The sequence below is a fragment of the Malania oleifera genome, chromosome 11 (genome assembly GCF_029873635.1).
Source record: "Malania oleifera isolate guangnan ecotype guangnan chromosome 11, ASM2987363v1, whole genome shotgun sequence".
Classification (NCBI taxonomy): domain Eukaryota; kingdom Viridiplantae; phylum Streptophyta; class Magnoliopsida; order Santalales; family Ximeniaceae; genus Malania; species Malania oleifera.
This window is the reverse complement of record NC_080427.1, coordinates 12,509,420-12,531,453: the sequence shown is the minus strand read 5'-3', so window position 1 is coordinate 12,531,453 and position 22,034 is coordinate 12,509,420. Positions and strand designations below refer to the sequence as shown.

Here is a 22,034-nt window from a genome sequence, read left to right as displayed (position 1 = left end):
GGCACAACAGGTTTCTGGTTTGCCACTTATTTCTCTAGTTTCTGTTGTTTTTTGTGACCTTCGGCAACCAAGCAACAACTTTCTGTTGCTGTTTCTGGCACTTATCTTTCTCGGCACAGCAGGTTTTTGGTTCAAGATTTAATTTTTTAGTGCAGGGAGGTTGTTCTTGGTTTTTCTTTGTGCCTGTGTTGTTTATTTTGGGCTTCTAGATTTTCTGGTGGTCTCTTTCTTTCGGCACAGTCTGTTTTTTTTTAGCTTCTCGATTTTCTCCATTATTTAGCATGGACTCCACACCTATGTGTGCCAAGTTTATAGGCAACAATTATTCTACGTGGGCTTTTCAGTTTGAACTTTTCCTGAAGGGAAAAGATCTTTGGGGTCATATTGATGGCACCAATTGTGCACCCAATCCTGATAAATCCAAGGAGTCCGCAACTTGTCCTTCATGGGCTGTGCTTGATGCTCGGATTATGTCTTCGCTTCTTGCATCGGTTGAGCCACATATTGTCTCCAACTTGTGACCTTATTGCACCGTTCAATCCATGTGGACTTATTTAAAAATAGTATATCATCAAGATAACAGTGCCTGTCGTTTTCCGTTAGAGCATGCGATTGCCATGTTTCAACATGACAATCGTTCCATCCAAGACTATTATTTGGGGTTTCTGACTGTTTGGAATGAATATTTTGATCTGGTTACTGCGGATGTTCCTCTGGCTTCTCTTCCCATTATTTAACGTCTTCACAAGACTAGTTGTTGCGATCAGTTTCATGGAACTCCACCATGAGTATGAATTTGTTCGCTCATCTCTGCTAAATCGCTCTCATGTTCCTTCTTTGAATGTTTGTTTTGGTGAGTTACTTCGTGAAGAACAACGGCTTAGTACTCAAGTTACTCTAACACAATCTTATGGTATTTCCGGGTCTATACTTGTGGCTTATGCTGCTCAACGATGAGGACCGCCTGCACATTCTAGCACTTTGCAGTGTTTTTGCTACAAAGAATTTGGACATATCGTTGCTAATTGTGCCAAGACATTCTGCTTTTATTGCAAGAAGATGGGTCACATTATCAAAGAATGTTGTATCCGCCCGCAGAATCGTTAGGCCTAGGCATTCTAGACTTCTGTTAGTGTACCCCCATAGTGACTTTTGCGGCCCCTGGCTCTTCTTTAGGTGAATTCTCTGTTCTTGCACCTCTTCCAGCGAATTACTGCGCACCTGAAATGGTGCAACAGATGCTAATTTCGGCATTATCAGCAATGGGGCTCCAAGGTAACAATTCTACTAATCTCTGGTATGTGGGCTCAGGTGCCTCTAATCACATGACGAATAATCACCCTACCTTGTGTCATGTTCGGCCCTATGCTGGTTAATCTGCTATTCAGACTGCCAATGGTAGTTCTCTGCCAATAGCTGCTGTTGTAGATGCCTCTTCTAAGTTCACTAATGTGTTTCTTGCTTCTCAGCTTTCCACGAATCATATTTCCGTTGGTCAATTAGTTGATAACAATTGTGTTGTTAATTTTTCTGGTAATGGTTGTGTTGTGTAGGGCCAGGTAATGGGGGAGCCAATCGGGAAGGGACCTAAAGTGGGGCTCTTGATTCCACTACTTTTCCCTGTTCCAACACGTTCTCCAGTTTCTTCTATTAAGTCTTTTGCTTGTAGTAATGTTTCAGGTCTTAGTGTGGTATGGCATCGTCGTTTAGGCCATTCCAATACTCAGATCTTATCTCATATATTGAACTTTGGTTTACTTGGTAATGAAGAATGTTTTGCTTTATCTCTTGAGTGTGCCTTTTGCAACCTTGGTAAAAGCAAAACTCTTCCCTTCCTTTTGCATGCTAGTAGAGCTTCTCAGTGTTTTGAGCTTATCCATAGTGATGTTTGGGGACCTTCCCCGGTTAGTTCGCATGAAAAATTTAAATACTATGCGACTTTCATTGATGATCATAGCATATTTACTTGGGTCTACTTTCTTCGCTTTGAATATGAGGTTTTCGTACTTTCACTGAGTTTTTAGTGTATATTGACAATCGTTTTTCTGCTTCTATTAAGACATTACGCACAGATTCTGGTGGTGAATATGTGTCTCCTGAGTTTCAGGAATTTTTGGCTTCTAAAGGCATTATTCATCGACGTTCATGTCCTAGTACTCCCCAACATAATGGAGTAGTCGAACGGAAAAATCGTCATCTGCTAGATGTGCTCCGTATTCTCTTGCTGGAATCTTTTGTTCCATTCTTGTTCTAGGTTGAGGCTTTGAAAACTGCTACTTGATTAATTGTTTACCTTCTCAAGTCCTACTCATGGAGTCTCCCTATTTCCGTTTATTTGCTAAGCAACCTAGTTATGATAACCTCTGTACCTTTGGTTGTGTATGTTTTCTTCATTTTCCTTCTCATGAGTGACATTAATTATTTACTCTATATGTTCGACGTGCATTCTTGGGATACAATGTGTGTCAAAAGGGATTTGTTTGCTATGATCCTATATTACATCATACACACATTTTTGGGAATGTTATTTTCTTTGAAAATCAACATTTCTTTCCTGTGTCCTCTGTATCGTCCTCTCCTACTGTGATTCTCCCCTCCTTTGAGGAGCAGTTCTTGGATCCTCATCCAGTCAGTTCTCTTTTTAAACTAGGCATTGTGTATACGCAGTGCCCCTGGCCATAGTCTCTTCCGGTAGCTCATCCGATATCTTATCCTACCACGCTCCAGATTCAGTCAGTTGCAACACCTCCAGAGTCTTTGGTACGTCGCTCTTCTCGAGTGTCTGTACCCCCAGACAGGTATGGGTTTCCCTCTTCAAGTTCTGGTAACTCTGTTTCAGCTCTTACTGCTGCATTGTCCAATTTAGATATTCCCACTTCCTTCTCACATTCTGCCAAGCATGATTTTTGGCGACAAGCTATGCATGAAGAAATTGCCGCTCTAGAGGTCAATCACACCTGGGACATTGAGCCATGTCCTCCCACCATTGTTCCTTTGGGTTGTAAATGGGTTTACTCAATCAAGGTCCGATCTGATGGAAGTCTGGATCGTTACAAAGCTTGCCTTGTTGCACTTGGGAATAATCAGGAATATGGTGTCAATTATGAAGAGACCTTTGCTCCTGTGGCTAAGATGACTACTGTTCGTACGATTCTGGCTATTACTGCTTCCATTGAGTGGCCACTACATCAGATGGATGCCAAGAATGTTTTTCTACACGGGGATCTTAAAAAGTGTATTTTTATGTAGCCACCCCCGGGCTTGTTTCCCTGTCCGACTTCATATGTGTGTAAGCTTCATCGTTCTCTTTATGGTCTCAAACAAGCCTGAGGGTCTGGATTGATAAATTCCGCACCACTTTATTACAATTTTCATTCAAGCAGAGCAAGTATGACACTTCATTGATTCTTCGGAAATCAGACATGGGTATTGTTGTTCTTTTGGTTTATGTTGATGATGTTGTGATTACTGGTTTCGATTCGGCTTTACTTGCTCTACTCAAGACTCAAGAGTCCTTTCATATGAAAGATCTTGGGTCTCTCACATATTTTATTGGTCTTGAGGTGAATCTTAGTCCCTCAAGCCAATTCATTTGGCCATTCACAAAATATTTGACAGAAGCCTAATGCATTGGATTGCCTCTATTAACAATGAACTAAAAAATGTGCCATAAACAGAGATTTGGATCTGCATATTAAACATAATAGTAAATTAGTAGTAATTGATCCAAGTTAACTAGAGTTCTTGAAAATTGCAGAGGTGCAAAGTGTTCTCACAAGAACAAAGTAAAACCTCTTATCATAGGATAGCAATTCTCCCTGCTATTTTGCATTCTTCATGTCTTGGCCAATTTTCTTGATCAAATCTTGAAAATTTGAGTTATTTCATCACATCCAATTTTTGTTTGTGCATTTTTTAGTGATTTGTGTTTGTTCTGTTGATTCACAAGAAAGCTTAATTGATTTTCTAGTTTGGGTAAAAGCCGAAAGGTTGAAAAAGGATTGAAAGGTGAAGAAACTTGATCAGAATTCAAAGCAAGATTCAGGGTTATTTTAATTTTTGAGTTCCTGAATCTATGGATAAATTTTATTTTGCAAGCACAAATCCAAGCATTAATTCTACTTCGAGAATGTAGAGATGAGATTAAAACTGATGGGGTACTGGATCAACTAATCAAAGAGATTAGTGATTGATCGAAGGCCAAAGGGTGGTCCTTCGGTAATCTAAGATGCAATGAATCATTCAACATTGTTCAAGAGGAACTGTCATGATCCATTGAAAGTAGATATCAGGATGTTTGTGGGAAAAGTGAATCAAAGTGAACCATAGGTGATGAGGCCATAAAAGCGATCTAGGTACGGAGCACTGGAGGATGAATTGTGTGCATCCAGCCCATTTGGATCACTTGCGTTGGCAGTTATTTTTTTTTTCCCCATCTATTGCTCGAAAATTTTAGGGAAAAGAAAGGAGCTCAACATCTGGAAATGGACAAGAACAGAGTCTTCTTTGCATAACTGCAGATTACAAGAATGTAAGTTGAAGAACTTATTAATATATATATGAATTTTAGTTAAATATTCTATTGTAGTACAATATTAATATATATTTTTATAATGTATTTCGGTTTTTCGATTTTTCGGATCAGTTTTGGGTTAGAAACCGAAACTGAACCAAGAACCAAAATTATCTGTTTTCAAGAACTGAAATCGAAACCAAAAACCGAAGGAACAGATCGGAACTTATTTCGGTCTGGTTTTGTCAGTTTTTGGTTTTCAGCAAATTTTGTACAACCCTAAAGAGAGGTTCCTAAAGAGAAGCTGAGAGGAGCCTGGCTTGAACTAGTGTTTACAGTTCACGTGGGTGGCAGCTTGAACTTGGTGGTAGGTGGTAGCCAAGGTTTTAAATAGTGGTAGATGGTAGCGTAACGAAACGGTAACGGGACTAGTGGACTGCGGGAGTAGTGGATGCTTCATAATGGGAAGCGGGTGTTACAACCGTGAATTTTTTTCAAGCACACCCATCCTTATGTATATTAGTAGATTTGCATGTTTTAAGCTTGTAACTATTTTAAAAAAGAGTTTTATTGTATTTTGGATCCTTTAGTTTAGCTTACTAACATTATTTTAGGAAGGGGAACGGCATTTACATTTGTTTTAAACCACTATTGATAGAAAAATTGTATATGTACTTTTTCACTAATCACTTTAAACATAAAAAGTATATATTTTTTGCCATAAGGGTCTTGTAGCGGTTATGTAATGGCTGTAGTTGCTGTTATGTAGAGATAGTGGTTGTAATAGCCGTTATAGGTGTGATTTTTCTTGCCATTGATTTAGATGGTGCAACAGTATTGGGGATGCAAAAAAATCATTTTGTAACGGGGCTACGTAACAGTCATGGCTGCTATTTAAATATGTAATGGTCGTGGCCACTATTTAAAACCATGGTGGTAGTCCCCACCTCCTTGATGCTACTAAGAAGTGAAGGAGAATGAGAAGGGGAGAGGGAGTCTCTAGTGGGTGGAAGCTGTCGCAGATGGTTTTGTTGACAAACAAGAAGCTACCTCGTGGACTGGTTGGCTGCGGATAATTGTGACGGTTGTTGGCAGCAGGTTATAGGGAAAACCCTAGGCACATTCGCATGAATGAAGAAGAGGAAGGAAGCCACCCCCGTCCTTAGGTTATTATTTTATTATTCTCTTTGATTAGAAATTGTTAGATTACCACTTTACCCAAAAGCTTAAGCTGTTAGGTTATGGGCCAACAATGTATGTCAAGCTTTACCATTCCCCCACATGTGCAGCCTGACAGCACATGGAGGGATCAACGCACGATAGATAACACCCATTATAGGGAATGGAATATTTTTTTTTTAAATACCACATAATAAACGCAGGCAACGAGACTAGAACCCATGACCTCCTAGTAACCAGCTCAGATATCATGTTAGGACCAGGATAGTACTCATGGGCGGGCTTGATACACATGGGTGAATACCAACTTGGCCCAAAAGCTTAAGCCATTTGTCTTGGGCACTCCACTCCTATTTTCCAATGCTTGACAAATTCCCAATTGGAATTCTCAGCAATCTCTTTGTCACTTGTGAGTTCCAACAATTCCGCCTTTGAATGAAGCCATTCTTGATCACTCCATGTCATGCAACCAAACTAGGAGCCACTGTTTAACCACTGGACAGACTCAGACAAAATTGTCAACAATTTCTCCCTCATTTGTGAGTTCCAACCACTCCTCCTTTGAATGGAAGCCATTCTTGATCACACCACATCATGCAACCAAACTAGGAGCCACTACTCAACCGTGGTAGAGCCCATGAATGGGAGTCCACTCATCTACGGGATTACATGGGAGTCCACTCATCTACGGGATCAGTGGACATAAAAACAGAAATCAAGAAAGAATCTAAATAGAAGAACACAAAAACAATATAAAACAAAAAGATTTTTAAAGTAGTTTTGTTATGATTATTGTTTTTATTATTAATATTATTATTATTAAGGTGAAGTAATAGTAGCAGTTGTAGTAGTAGTTCTAGTACTAGGTAATACTACTGCAAATCACTTGTTTAGAAATCAAAAAGTGAGAGTCAATGGCTTATTCCATTAAGTTTATTTGGAAGACCTGCAGTGGAATTAGTTGGCTCTGCTTGATTGAGTTGGCTTTTGGTTTGTGCTGTATTTTCTTTATAACTAATTGCGATTGATGTAAAGGGAGGATTTCTTATTCTCCCTGTTATTTCTTTATTATTCTTCCCTTTCTTTTTCTGTCATTCATTCTTCTCCCTTCTAATAAAATTCTTGTACATTGTTTTCCCTTCTAATAAAATTATTTGTCTATGAAATAATTCAAAGAAGAATATGAAAAGGAAGATATGAAAAAAGTAGAAAACAAAAAGATTTTTTATGTAGTTTTATTATTATATTATTATTATTGCTGTTGTTTCTACTATTGCTCTTATTTCATATTATGTATTTTTCCCATTAATTTCACTCATTAAAAATCCAAAAACAGTCATAATAACCTTAAAAAAAAAAAAAAAAAAAGATGATTTCAAGTAATACATGGATTTTCTTGCATTTTGGTGTTTATGTTTATGCACTGGTATTTATTATTTTATGAATTTTATTGTAAAAATATTTTACAAACCCATAAAAATTGTAAAATTCAAAATTTTTTTTTGGGGTATATTAAAATGCTATTCTGTTTTGAAAATTCAAATAATTTCAATTTAGTTTACTCCTTCTGGTTTTTACTAATTTAGGAAGATCCTGTAGATTCTTTGAAATTTTCTTAGAAGGGAAATCTTACGAAATTTCCAAAATGTGTAGGAATAATTAGAAATTATTTGAGGGTTTCTCTTGCCTAAATGGAATTTTGGGTTACTATGTCCATAGGTGTTTGTGTTGTTTGTTTATTTCTATTTTTTGGTGTTTAGATTGCCTCGACTGTGTTTGTACCTCTCACTTGCTAACCTCTCTTAGAATGTATCATCGACATGAATCTTGCTAGCGACAAATTTTGATTGAACCAAAAGGGCTTGCATTCTAAAAATTCAGCCTAACTTCTAGGGAAACCTTAGGAGAGCATAATGTTTTGAATTATTTCTCAACATTTTTCTCTTTTGAATTCGTTGTTAAATATTTCTTAGATGTGATCCTATTGAATATCTTTTTGATAATAAATAATGTTTCTTTGAATCCATCCAACAATGGAGCTCAAGAGCAATGTGATAGCATTTTGTTGAGGAAAGAAGAACCTCATGCGCCGGGGATACTAAATATCATATGGGCATTCAATATTCAAGTGGTGTGTAATTGTGAAAGGATTGCGTAAATTGAAGGCTGTGTTTGGTTAGATTTAGGGAAAAAGATTTGGCAAAAAGACACTAATTTACCCTGAGATTTTAAAAATCATAGGGACCTTCCCTGTATTCTACAGACCTCCCTTGAGGTTTGCGGAAAAGACACTAACCTTCCCTTTTATTTTGCAAAAAGAAAAAAAGTTTCGAGGGGTGTAAGCTTCCCAAAAATAAAATGTCAAGGGAGGTCTATGGGAGCTTTAAAAACTTAGGAGAGAGAGGTCCATGGGAGTTTTAAAACCTCATGGGAGGTCAGTGTCTTTTTCACAAACCTCAAGGGGGTCAGTGTCTTCTGCCCCTTAAATTTAAGACAACAGGAGGTTAATTAAGTACCATTCATGTAATGGGTGCGTAGGGGGCTGTAATAACTTACCCGCACATAACCGACTCCTGAACCTATTGTTGTTTCCTAGACCAAGCCCTACTAGTTTTATGAACCTAGGATTTACTTAGGATTTCATGTATGTTGTCAATTAATTTGGCGACTCAACCTCACCTAAGCTAAATGGAAGGTTGCTGATGACTTCATTGAACTTAAAGGGATTTGAAGCACTATTTTCATTCTTATTCATCAAGGCATTAGATTTTGGGACTCTGCATTGTGACAACTTTCTTTACTTGTGCGCATATGAATGTTTGCCTGCATACTTTTTTCCTATCTTTATTTGTGTTTGAATTTTTGTTAAGTTGTCATTATGTAACTATTATTCTAATTCTTGAATTGATCGAGTCTGCGGTAGAAAGCCAACAATTTGCGAAGTCATTAGTGTCAGGAAGTCATTTCTTAAGGATAGTAGGTCCTTTTTTGTTCTGTTTTGTTTTGAATTTGTTTTTGTTTTTTTTTTTTTTTCTGTTTTTTTGTTTTTTTTTTCTAGTTCCTTTTTTTTTTTTTTTTATGATTTGTGTGTGTGGGAACTGTGTGCTGGGAGAGGGGGGAGGGGGAGGGAAGTTACTGGGAAGCCTATGGAAAAATGTGTTATTTGGTTCTCTGCTGGCTAGAAAGTGGCACTTTAGTGAACTGGAAACAGTTGTTTGGGTTGTGTAGAGATGTCCTTGGTGATTGTATCAGCCCAAGACTGCTATAAATGGGTGATAGAAAGGGGGGAAGCTGATTGCAGTGGGCCTCTTTTCACCAAAAAGCATGGTAGGTGAGGCTTTTCAAGAATTCAGCATTGAATAACTCTTCGCTCATTCACAGTCCAAAGTTGGTTACAATCCTCAATCTTTGGTGCTTATCCAAATTTTCAGAAGATTGACAAATAGGATCATATATTTTGATCTGTTCAGTGGATTGTAAACTGATATTGCTGCACTGAAGGACACTGAATATTTCCCACACATAGAGAGAATTGTTATTTTTAAAGCTGGAAATATTGCCAATTTTTGCATGTTTTGCATGAATTATATTCTGTATTTTGCCAATTGGTCAAAATTTATTCTTCTTCTTCTTCTTCTTCTTCTAGTGACAGATATCCAATCCCTTTTTTCTTTTCTTTCACTCTTTAATGTCTATTACTGATAACATGGTTTAGTTTAGATTTCTGATCTTAAAAATTAACCTGTTACTCTATATGTACTGAAATACTTATTTTATAGTGTTGATAACTTGTCCTCAATCATGTGAAGTTGATATATTTGTATTGTGCTGTTGACGTAGGTTGTGCTGTCATCAATGCAGCAGAGAGTGGTATATCATTCCCACTGAAAAGAAGAGATCAATTGCTTGATTATATATTGACCTTGATGGGCCGAGATGACAATGACGACTTTAGTGATTCTAATCTTGAGTTTCTGCACACGCAGGTTCTATACAGTTATGGATTGGTTATGTTATGCTGGCATTATTTATCCATTGCGTCAGTCTTTTGACTTTTTTGGAGTGTGAATGTATCTTCAGGCCCTTGCTTTAAGTGCATGCACTACTTTGGTTTCTGTGGAGCCAAGGCTTACCACTGACACCAGAAATCTTGTTATGAAGGTACAAATAGCAGTGCTGATTGTCATTATGCATATCTAATCAGTTTTGCGGTTATTTGTTTCAGTATTGTTAATGATTTCTAAAAATTGCAACAGGCAACTTTAGGATTTTTTGCTTTACCAAATGATCCATTAGATGCTGTCAATCCTCTTATGGACAACCTCATCACTCTTTTATGTGCAATTCTTCACACAAGGTATTACTTCATGTTGTCAAGTCATTTTGTGCAAGCTCTTTTGAATTACTTAATTGCTTGAAATCGTGGGTTTAAAATCAGGACCTGTGAGCAACCAAGTGAAGCTATCGGGTTGGTCGCATTGGAAAGGTGGTTGAATCTGTGACATCAGCATTATATATATATATATATATATATATATATATATATATATATTATTTCTAAAATTCTTAACCTTACTATCTCTACTACCACTACTAGCAGGTAGTAGTCAAACAAACGTTAAAAGGTAATAGAGAGAATTAGTTTATGGAGTAAAATATAACTTAGGGCCTAATTGTGATAACCATTGATTATGATAGTGGTAGATATATCCATAATCTTACATTTTCACAAAGTTGTTAAAATTACCATCGAAATTTCTGCTTTCTGAAACCTTGAAATCAAAATTGTCTTTTTCTATCTAAAAATATTTCCATCAAAATTGCAACAAATTTCAACATGTCATTTGAAATTTATCAAAATCTCAAAATTTTACTGAAACTTGTTGGAATTTTAACTATAGAGTGAAATTTCCTTGGAAATCAAATCAATATTATGTATAAGTGTAAGAATAGAGTAAATCATTTTGTGGAAATCAGTATTATTTTATATATAAGTTTGTGGATATTGTATATCATTTTGGTGAGAAATATGTCCTTATTTTCTGAAAGTAAGACAAAAAATCCTAATAGAAGAGTAATGAAAAGTGTAAATCAATATGTGACAAAATATCCTAATCTTTTGGGACTAAACATTTCTAAACGAAATAAGCTCTTACACCTTGTATGGAAATGTAAATTGTGTAAATCATTTTTGTATGCACAAAAATATCCTTATCTTTTGAAAGTAAAATCAAATGTTTCAAAAAGAAGTATATTTCTACATTATAAAGTAATTCAACCAAAACTAAATAAAGTTACACTTAGAATGTCTAGAAGTCGTCGTTTATTCATAAATGAAAAAAAAAATTATTTGATTAAAAAAAAAAAAACTAACACCGTATCTATACATATCCACATGTAAATCTAATCAAAATACAAGTAGGAAAAATCCTTTTATGGAAAAAATATCCTCATTTTTTAAAGTAAGATAAAACATTCCAAAAAGAAAATTAATTCAATCAAAATTAGATAAAATTGCATGTATCGATCTATTTTGTATAGACATCATATATAAAAGTATGAATAATACAACAAAAACAACAACAACAACAACAACAACAACAAGAAGCAGCCTTAAGTCCCATGAGGTGGTGTCGGTTACATAAATTTTTTTTTCGTGAATTCACCGGATCGGGAGCATTTTCCTCCTCTAACTTAAGAGCTATTAAATCCTTCCTCACTATCACATTCTAGGTTGTTTTAGGTGTACCACTACCCCTTTTTATACCAGAAATAATAATTAACTCACTCCTTCTCACACGTGCACTAACAAATGTCCAAGCCATCTAAGCCGCCCCTCCCTTATTTGGTCTTTGACCGTTGGTATGCCTAGTTTATTGCACATATTGGTTGGTGTGGGAGAAGATTCATTTTTTGGCTTCTCTGTGGTGCATGGGTAATGGTAATTTAAAGGGGATATGCTTCTTAGATATCAGCGGGATTGGCATTCTCTGTTCACTTCTTAGGCTGTGCTGAATTCCTTGGGTTGTTTTTTACACTTTTTGGTTTTCTTATTTTGTTTTGCCTGGGATTTCCTATGCTTTAGTGAGGAGATACCTCTTCTCTTGATTGTGCATTCTTATTCTATCTAATGAATTTCCTTTGCTATCAAAAATAAAAGAAAAATGTTATACCACTCATCGATCTTAACATTCATATTTCGGCAACTTTTGTTCATTTTGTTTCTTAGTTGTCCAACATTTTGATCCATAAAGTATAACTGGCCTTATAGCTGTCTTAAGGAGCTTTACTTTTAATTTTGAGGGTATTCTACGATCATAAAGTTGCTGAAATGTGAATGCTAAGGTGGATGAGTGGTATAATATTAAAAGATAAAGTAAAAAATGAGCAAATATGCAATAATTTAGGCATAACACTGATCGAGGACAAGATACGGGGGGCGGCTTAGATGGTTTGGGAATTTAAAACACAGGCCTAGTAGAGCACTTGTGAGGAAGAGTGAGTGAGTTATTGCTTTGGCATGAAAAGGGGTAGCGGTAGGCCTAAAAATAACTTGGAATGAGGTACTGTGGAAGGATTTAATAGCTCTTAATCTCATAGAGGAAAACACTTTCGATTGGGTGAATTGGAGGAAAGGGATTCATGTAGCTAACCCCACCTTGTGGGACAAAGGCTTCTTCTTGTTGTTTTGTTTGTCTACGATCATACAACACATCTGACGCACTGCTCCATTTTACCTAACCTACTTTAACTCCTATTTATTACACCCACTTCAATTTTCCCTTCCACCTGTATAATAGATCCAAGATATTGAGATCTACTATTGCTTTTAATTTCTTGATGACCAAGTTTAATCTTCTCTCCAATATTCTTCCTTATGTTACCAAAACTACATTTCATATATTCTGTCTTTTTCTTACTTATCCTAAAACCTTTAGTCTCTAAAATGGTTTTTCAAAATCTAACTTAGATTCCACACCGCTTCTGCTTTCATCAATCAAGACAATATCATCTGCAAACATCATGTACTAAGGACTCTTGTTATGCTTTAAATCATTTTATAGGCAAATATTATTATGTTTTAGAAGTGAGACAGAGATTCTAAAGAAATAAATTCAAGAAAAATTATATAAGTTCATATTTAAACATTTTAATTGAAATAGGTTAAGGTTTGAACCTAAAATATCTATTTGATTGAAAAATGGAAATATATGACATTATAAATTCTAAATTAAAGGTATATCCCAAAATAAAGTAGGCTAATTCCTCTAATGGGTTGAAGCTCTGGACTCAGCCTTAACTTGAATGTTGCCTGTTGCCTCTTAATCATTTCAACATTTTAACTAACTGGTTGATAGATATTGAGTTCTTCCTGCATACCCTTCAGAGTGCTATGATACTCACTGACTCCCTTCTTGGTCATATTTCAGAAACTTCTCATATAGGTCAATGGGTTTGATTTTTATCTTTTTAGAAGCTTTCATGAAGACCATCCCGTATGGTCTTGGTTGTTCTATGAAGCATCACATTCATTGCAATACATGGCTCCATGCTACTTGGCAACCACAGGAGTGATATTTCGTACTCTTTCATCCAATGTTCATAATCCTTGAAGTCTATAGATGGAGGAGAATGCAGCCAATGCTTGGACTTCCCTTTTGCATTGATATGCACACCCACTGCCTGAGACCACAATAGTTGGAGGATTCAACCAATTTGATGGCTGTGATATGTACGTTAGTAGTATCAGCTGGAGCTCTTTGTCTTGAGGCCATTAGAGGCACCCTTTTAAACACACTACAATCAGCACCCACCTGTATTAAGAATGCACAATGCAGTAACAATGCAGAATTATGCAGCACATGTGAGCATAGAACAGCACACCACCTCAAAGATCCAGATTTTCAAGAGGCAGCTATGAGCACAGAAATGAAGCTACAATTTGGAGAGATCACTTGACTACATGAACAAGGCTGAAGACAACAAAGCACTGCAGGCAGTGAATAAACAGCCTGGCAGCTACATGCAGTGGTGGCTGGCAGCGACCAGAAGTGAATGTAGGCAAAAACAGGAAATAGAGTCATTGAACACCAATTGACACTAGTGTTTTGAAAGGCGTCTTGAGGCGTTTTGAGGCTAAAACACACTAAGTTGTAACGTAAAAAGTGAAAATACTAAAATGCTAACGCTTTTTGGAATTGGTAGTATGCCTTGGTTGAACAAACATGTCATTCATGCTTCTAAGGACAAGGCGTATGCCTTTTGAGACTCCAGCCATGAACTTATATATTAATATAAAAAAGGTTAGTGAAATTAAAAAGTAATAGGTTAGGGCATAGATGCTGTTTTGGTCAAGCTTCTGTTATTGAGGTGCCTCCTTCCTTTCAACAAGGACTTTCCATACCTTAAACAAAGAGCCTCTGTTGATGTTCTTCAGCGATCTCCTCCGACAAGATGACTAGGCCATTCTCTCTCTCTCTCTCTCTCTCTCTCTCTGATATCACGAATCTCTCAACTTTGGAGTCTTGACAAACTCTCCTTCTGAACATAGTTCTGCCTTCTCCCTATGACTGAAGTCAAGTGAGTTTCTCCAGGACAGACGAAGAGCCATTGTCCCCCACTTTTGTTTCCCAATTTTTTAATTATGAAGGAAGAAAGGGAAGTATTGAACTTCAAGTTTGAGCTGCTGTGATTTAAAAATTTTGTTTAATTTCTGAATTTCTTCTTATTTTTCTACTATATATTATTTTATTTAATTTGTTTATTGATTGGAAAATAAAGTCGCAAAAGGCTTATCCTTCAAGGCTTATGCCTCGCCTCACCTTGCCTTGCCGTGGACAAAATGCCTTGCCTTACGACTATGCCATTTAAAATACTGATTGAAACCAACCAGGAACTGATATAAGATTGCAAGCAATTAATCACAACCATATGCGGCATGAAAACAGTATCAGCATTCTGCAACCAGCAGTTGGAAATTTGAACACCAGCGGCAGTATAACAGAAAACAGTATATGACTGACTTCAAATCAGCAACCACGTCAAAGACACATAGCATCCAACCAAGGATGCTGCACAACCTAATCTAGAGAAAGAGTGTGCGTAAACGATTCTCAGACCAACCATACAATTGGATTTAAGAATGGAACAGGGAAAGATAAGGGGGAAAAAAGAGAAGAACAAGTGTCCAAAAATCCACTCAGATAAATCAGATTTAGAGGAGATCATTGCTTTAATACCATGTTGCAAAGTCAGAGATGGAGAAGAGAAGTAAAGACGTAGAGAAAACTGTAGTGGCTGTTTCCTTGAGCCTTATGTACAGCTCCAGGTCTGTCGTCTCATATGTTAATAATGAAGATACATGCAATGACAAAAACAGCTTCACTTACACCACTTAGTTACTAAAATAGCATCTTCTCTTCTAATAATTAGCATAGATTTCTTACTGTTATTGCTAGATGTGGGGGATTTGTTGGCTTAACCTGGATGATGTCAGGACATTAATTGGGAAGTTAAACCACCTCACACCAGATATAGATTTCGTAGGAATTGTCGTGATCCAATTTCTTGATTCTTGCTGAAAAAGTCACCGGGATGCTGTCATTCATAGCTTAAGATACCTCAAAGGTACACATTGGAGGGGTCTTTTGTATGAAAGTCGGGCTCACACTCGTGTTCAAGGATATATATGTGCAGATTGGGCTGCATCACTCTCCAAAACTGGGTGCACTGTGTTTGTTGGTGGTAAGAGTAAATAAGAGCAGCCCGGTGCACAAAGGTCCCGCTTATGCGGGGTCCGGGGAAGGCGCGGACCACAATGGGTCTATAGTATGCAGCCTTACCTTACATTTTTGCAAGAGGATGTTTCCACGCCTTGAACCCATGACCTCCAGGTCACATGGCGACAACCTACCGTTGCGCGAGCCTAAGCTTCCCTTAGTCACACTAGATTTGAACTAGTTCGGCTGATGAACATGTTAGCAGAACTTGCTTTTCCACATTCTCAGCCTATGATGTTGATGTGGAATAATCTAGCTGCTCTTCATATCGCCTCTAATCCAATCTTCCATGAAAGGACAAAACACATTGAAGTTGATTGTCATTTTGTTTGGGATAGACTTGTGTGGAGGATCATGGCTTCCACTCATGAAATCTGAATGGTGACTTATTGATTTTCTAACTAAAGCTTTGAGGGGTACATGGTACTTGGGTTAAATCCATTTGAACATACTAGGAGCATGTGATATCTATGCTTCAGCTTGAGGGGGATCTTTACTAGCTATGTAGTGTCAATTAAGGGTGGTCTAATGCACAAAGCTCCTGCATATGTAGGGTCCAGGGAAGGGGCAGACGTCCATTGATATATAATATGCAGCCTTACTTTACATTCTTTGAAAGAGGCTGTTTCCATGCCTTGAACCCGTGGCCTGTAGGACACAGGGGGACAACTCTACCGGTGCACAAAGCTATGTAGTGTCAGTTATTTAGTATTATTGCCATATGTTAATAAGAATGAGTAAGGTTATGATGGTCATTATGATGTACATGATGTGTTATAAATTGATATAAATAAATGGGGATCTATCGCTGTTATAAGATTTTCCAGTTTTACCATATAGCAGTGGTAGAACCTGTTGCGCAACATTCACAATATATTGAAAATAACATACATGTGCAGGAATATAATGTGCAGGAAATTAAAAGCAGACATAGGTTCAGCTAATACTGCCTATGTCCCCGCCTCAAGCTCACAAGTAAGAGGATTCTACTAGTTGCTCACTTGCAGGTGGAGCGACACTGTTTATAACACCTTACCAGGATGGTGCACCTAGTTCTCTTAACCGGGTCTGAACCAGTCCGGTGCTCTCCTAACTAGGTTTGAGCAAGTCCGGGACTATTCACAAGACTAGTCTCCCTCTTCCGACCACACGTCGGGAATACAATAGATAATCAAATAAATTATTTTGTACAACAAAATATGCTTCTAATACAAGAAGATGTGTACCACAATTCAATACAGTATAATCAATGCACTCAAGTATGATAGAGAATTAATGCTCAAGTGAGATCTTGAAAATTTAATTCAAGACAATATATTCAGCAAAGGAATATTCAAGTTTACTTTAAAACCCTGATCAAGTATAACAAAAATATTTTATCAAATATAATCATAGCAGATACTTAGGGTTTATGCTTGCAAAAGATTTTTCAAATGAAGTATGCAAGCTCTCACGTCTTGCAATTTGAATGCCAAGACTAGGAAGCTAAAATGAGTTATTCCCAATCAAATATTTATATACGAAATATAATGGGAATAAACAATGAAGCAAGACTCTCAAAAATATTTTTCAAATATGTGTGAATATGTGAGAGTAATGCCAAGAAAATGATTTGAAATGATGCACAATAACACAATCAAATCTCCCTACACCTTGCAATTGATTTGCAAGTTAGGAGAACAATAAAAGGGAACTCTCTATTTCTAAATGATATGTGCAAATAAGTATGTAAGAGAGTGTATGAAATTATGCTTGAAAAGTTTGAGTATATAGCAAAGGGAGTATAATAAATTTGAGAGAAAATTTGCTTAATCACTTTGCTAAGCAAATGAAAGGTATATATAGAATTCCCAAAAACATTACCGTTGGGGACATAGGAGGAATTTTGGAAAATGTTTAATGAGATTTTAACCCCAATTACCGCGGTTAAATTATGGCAACCTGAGAGTTTCGGTCGCCCGGTCCTTAGGGATTGTCGCCCGAACAGAGACAGAGAGAAAAGGTGAGCTTTTGGGTTTGGGTGCCTGAGGGTGAGTCCGGTTGGTTGAAGCGAAGACGATTTTCCAAACGTTCGAGGTTCGGTCGCCTGGTGAGTAGTTTGGTTTGTCGAACCTCACAATTTGGGCGCTCGGGGTTATTTTGAACTAAACGTTCGGGCGGCCGAGGAAGGTGGGAATGGTCATTGTCACAGTTCAGTCGACTGTGGACAGTGCATTCAATTTGGTTCGGTCGACCGAGCAAAGCGAACAAATTGACTTTCTGGCTAGTCGGTCTACCAAGGCATTTACAACGCCAATGATTTGGTCAATTGAGGTCTCTTGAAAATTTTCTTTCTTCTTTTGACCTTATAAAAATTATCCTTATTTTTGCAATTTTGGCCTAAGGGACTTGTCTTATGAAGTGAATAGGATCCTAAGGTCAATCTATGACTTTTGAGCATTAAGTCCTATCATGCATGCCGATGCATTATTATAGACCATATTATATTACAAACCCAAATAAAATTGAATGCAATTACAACAAGAAAATGTGGTCTTGATTCCTTTTGCTTCTTCAAGAGTCATATGAGGCTATGGCTTCCTTGAGTTCCTACCATTAGTGCATGCTAAGAATGAACTTGTTTAAGAAGCTTAGTGCACAGGTAAGATACTTTGTATTTGTCATAATCAAACCGAGATAGGACTCAAAAAGTCAACAGAACCTTTGGTCGATACCGAGGACAAGTGCCAACTTGGCTTGAAAACTCAAGCTATGAGGTCTGGGTCCGTTCTTGTATATAGTGGAAATTTTCCTTACATTGTGATGCCTAGATTTCAGCGGGTAAAATGATAACATTGAAAAGCGGAAAAAATGAAACAGGAGTTACATGATGAGGATTTTTTTAGCATCCTCTATTTTGCATGTCTCTTTTATACGCCATTCTTAGTCTCTGTATGCACTATGCACGTGCATTTTTTTATGAATTTCTATTTATATTCTTCCAAGGGTACATTGTTTTCATCATCTGTTTATCTGTGTTTAAAAATTTTTTTTAGTGGAGAGGATGGAAGAAGCCGAACAGAGCAGCTGTTGCATATTTTGAGACAAATTGATCAATATGTTACCTCAACTGTGGAGTATCAGAGGAAAAGAGGTTGTCTTGCTGTCTATGAGATGCTTGTCAAGTTTCGAACACTTTGTGCTGCAGGATATTGTACACTTGGTTGCCATGGAAGTTGCACACATAGCAAGCAAATCGATCGTGCTCTGCATGGAAATTTTTCCAACTTACCCTGTAACAGTTTTTCCTGAGAGAAACTTTTTTATGTTCCTGGTCTTTTCAGAGACCTTATACAGTTGCTTTTATTTGATTCAGCTGCAATTCTGTTGCCAAGTCGTGACGCCTTATGTTTGGGAGAGAGGGTCATAATATATCTACCACGTTGTGCAGATGCTAATGCTGAAGTTAGAAAAGTTTCAGCCCAGGTCAGTAAATGGTCTGTAAATTGTTATAGCCCTACTTGTGTTGGGGGCTTTTGTGCAGTACTTCTTGCCATTTTATAAATATCATGTGTTAATTTGTCCATTCATTATATTTCTGTTGTAGATTCTGGATCTGTTCTTCAGCATATCCCTTTCAATTGCAAGGCCTGTTGGTTCAACTTATGGTATAGATATAGAATTGTCCTATAGTGCTTTGTCCTCCCTTGAGGATGTCATAGCCATTTTGAAAAGTGTAAGTTCATTTAAAAAACGCTTTGTTCATTTGCTGTGTTTATTTTTTCAAATGGTATTTGAGGTAGTTGACTTGAAAATATGACGATTTTTTTTTTTAATTTTTTGTTTTCCTTCTTTACAATTCATATCTTCAGGATGCGTCGATTGATCCATCAGAGGTTTTTAATAGGATTGTTTCTTCCGTTTGTATATTATTGACAAAGGATGAGGTAAGTGTTTCTGTTGTACTTCATTTTGTTTCACATGGTTGAAGAGTTGAATCTATACTATAGCAGCTTCATGTAATTCTGTATATTTTTTCAGCTTGTTGCCACCCTGCATAGTTGCTCAGCAGCTATTTGTGATAAGATCAAGCAATCTGCAGAAGGTGCTGTTCAGGCAGTTATTGAATTCATAACAAAGAGGAGGACTGAGCTGACTGAAGCTGACATTTCTAGGTCCCTTTTGATTAGTAACAAAATTGTTCATGAGTTACAGATTTTTTAATGGTTAATTATTTCTTAAATTACAATTTTTTTATGAAAAATAAATAAAATTTGATTCTTTGCTGGATTGACCATGTATATTCCTACAGGACGGCCCAATCTCTGCTTTCTGCTGCAGGTCATGTAACAGAGAAGCATTTACGTCAAGAAACCCTTGGTGCTGTATCTTTTTTCCATTTGTCTGTTTGCTTGGTGAGAGTTGAGAATATTGGATTTTGAATTTTTAGACTCTTGGGAGTTATAATTCCTTGAGTTGAGTTTATTGTTAGTGATGGGTTAGTTTAGCTAGGAATAAGTTATTATGTTTAAAATGCCATGGAAAGGAGTTGATTGGATGGGGAATTAAGCCCCTCTCACCTAGTAAGGCAGTAGGACAAGGGTACTTTCTGCAAGTCAAGGGCTAAAAAAGAAAAGCTTCCCCTTTCTAAAGGAAAATGGTTCCTTGAGTTTGCTATAGGAGCTCATGTCATCGGATAGTTGCAGTCCTCATGCTGCAAGTACATAAAATCTTAAGCTGTTTGTAGTCGGGCACTGCACTACTAGTCAATCAGCTGCAGTGCTGCAAGCATCGCCTGACTCGGAGGCTTTCTGTGCAAGTGTCCATTCAACTAAATCTCACATTGTCAATTGCAAAGTACATTGAATCTTGAGCAGTAGGTAAAAGGTAGACAGGTACAGCATCACTAGTTAGTTGTTTTCACTGCAGTAAGTATCACTAGATTGGGACATTTCCTGTCCTAGTGTCTGTAAAACTAATCACATTTCTAATCAACTTGGATTTCCATACCTAAGTTGTCCAGGATGGGTCTGGCCTGGTGATCCTATGCTGCACCCTGGCTGAGTGAGACCTTAATTCCTGCTGCTAATGCATGACCTCTGAACCATCCCGAGATGTTGGAATGGAGGGTACAATGGTGGCATGTGGGAAGTTCCCTGATGGACTGAACTCTTGTCGGCAATCTCCATTTCAGGACTTCCCATTGTTAGCTCACTGTTAGGCATAGGTCCCCAGCATTATGTTACGTGTCCAAGAAATGTCATGCATTGGTTGGAGTTTGACACTGGGGTACTTACATTGTCAATGAGGCTTCCTGTATGGACCCTGAGTGACTTGCCATGTGTAAGTGATCATTCTATTATATTATTTAGATGCACTTGAATATTAGCATAAATAATTCCATACTACCAAAATTGTCTTATTTCAAGCCATTATTTGAAGTTCTCTAGCCAAAAGAAAACACATTTAAGTTGGAGCATAATGTTAGAAGATGAAAAAAATGTCTTGTAGCTTGGGAGACAGTATGGTTGAACTTTTTGATGACGGCAACCACTATTAACCAAAGTAGAACAAATATATGAAATTATCTTCCACACATTCATGAACTGCGAGAATTGGGAGCTCTCTCCCTCAGCTGTGCTTTCTGTGAAGTTGATTGCATTTGGGATTTGAGATTTCTGGGAATCTGACTAAACAAACTAACCAGTTCAGCTGTTCCCCATGAGCTTAGAATTCCAAGTGTTAATTCCCATATAATAAAGACGTCAATACATTAATCCATTATCAAGTTGTAATTGTTCATCTGTTGATTATTAGCTTGTTAAAAGTTGTCACATTTTTTTTTTTTTTTTGGTTCTGTATCTCTGTTAAACATTTCCTTATCTGTCATAAGATATCTTCCCTTGCTGAGAACACTAGTTCAAAAGTTGTGTTCAATGAAGTATTGGTTGCAGCAGGAAGGGATATATTCACAAAAGATATTTCTAGATTGCGTGGAGGCTGGCCATTGCAGGATGCATTCTATGTGAGTGTTATCTTGTTTTCTGATATGAAATAATTATACATTTCATTATTAGTTTTTATTCATTTTTTTCCTTGTATTGAAGCCGTGATTGAGTTTTGTCATTGCACTCTATAAGGTGTGTTCTTCTTTTAATGTACTGAAATAGTACTTGGATTTTGTCGCAAGGTTCTGTTTCATTACTTGGGATTATTGTTGTCATTGTAAGATTTCTAATATTTCTCTTAGGCCATCAACCTTTCATTCAAACTTCCCTTTTGTAAGAGAGATGTAGTCCAGCCTTCTTATTCATGATCATTTTCATGGACATTGATAAAAGTATTGATAGAATTTTATTTCTTTCGCATTTTTCTGATTCATTGATGCCATCTTCTTCATCTATTGTTCTTAAATCCTGAAATAGTTAGAAGAGATATGAGATATGAACAAGGCATATGTAATTTAATGCATTGACTTATCTTTTTAAAATATTTTTGTACAAACTATGTACAAAACTAGAAAGCGTTCTATGTAAGTTATACATAATACTATATGTAAATTACATGTAATATTATGTTAGTTT

General features: G+C 36.9%; 1 protein-coding gene across 3 annotated transcripts in view; it reads left to right on the top strand.

Annotated features, from left to right (window-relative positions):
• The window catches only part of LOC131168380 (protein SHOOT GRAVITROPISM 6), a 128,190-nt gene that overhangs the window by 63,677 nt on the left and 42,479 nt on the right, over positions 1–22,034 (top strand). For all 3 annotated transcript variants that reach the window (XR_009140284.1, XM_058127752.1, XM_058127753.1), the window contains 10 exons: positions 9,533–9,678; positions 9,773–9,853; positions 9,949–10,049; positions 18,507–18,745; positions 18,827–18,936; positions 19,058–19,186; positions 19,323–19,397; positions 19,492–19,625; positions 19,763–19,835; positions 21,344–21,475. Coding sequence is in view for 2 of the 3 variants with exons in the window: in XM_058127752.1 (XP_057983735.1) it covers positions 9,533–9,678; positions 9,773–9,853; positions 9,949–10,049; positions 18,507–18,745; positions 18,827–18,936; positions 19,058–19,186; positions 19,323–19,397; positions 19,492–19,625; positions 19,763–19,835; positions 21,344–21,475 (1,220 nt within the window). In the remaining variant the exon portion in view is untranslated. The remainder of the gene's footprint in view (positions 1–9,532; positions 9,679–9,772; positions 9,854–9,948; positions 10,050–18,506; positions 18,746–18,826; positions 18,937–19,057; positions 19,187–19,322; positions 19,398–19,491; positions 19,626–19,762; positions 19,836–21,343; positions 21,476–22,034) is intronic.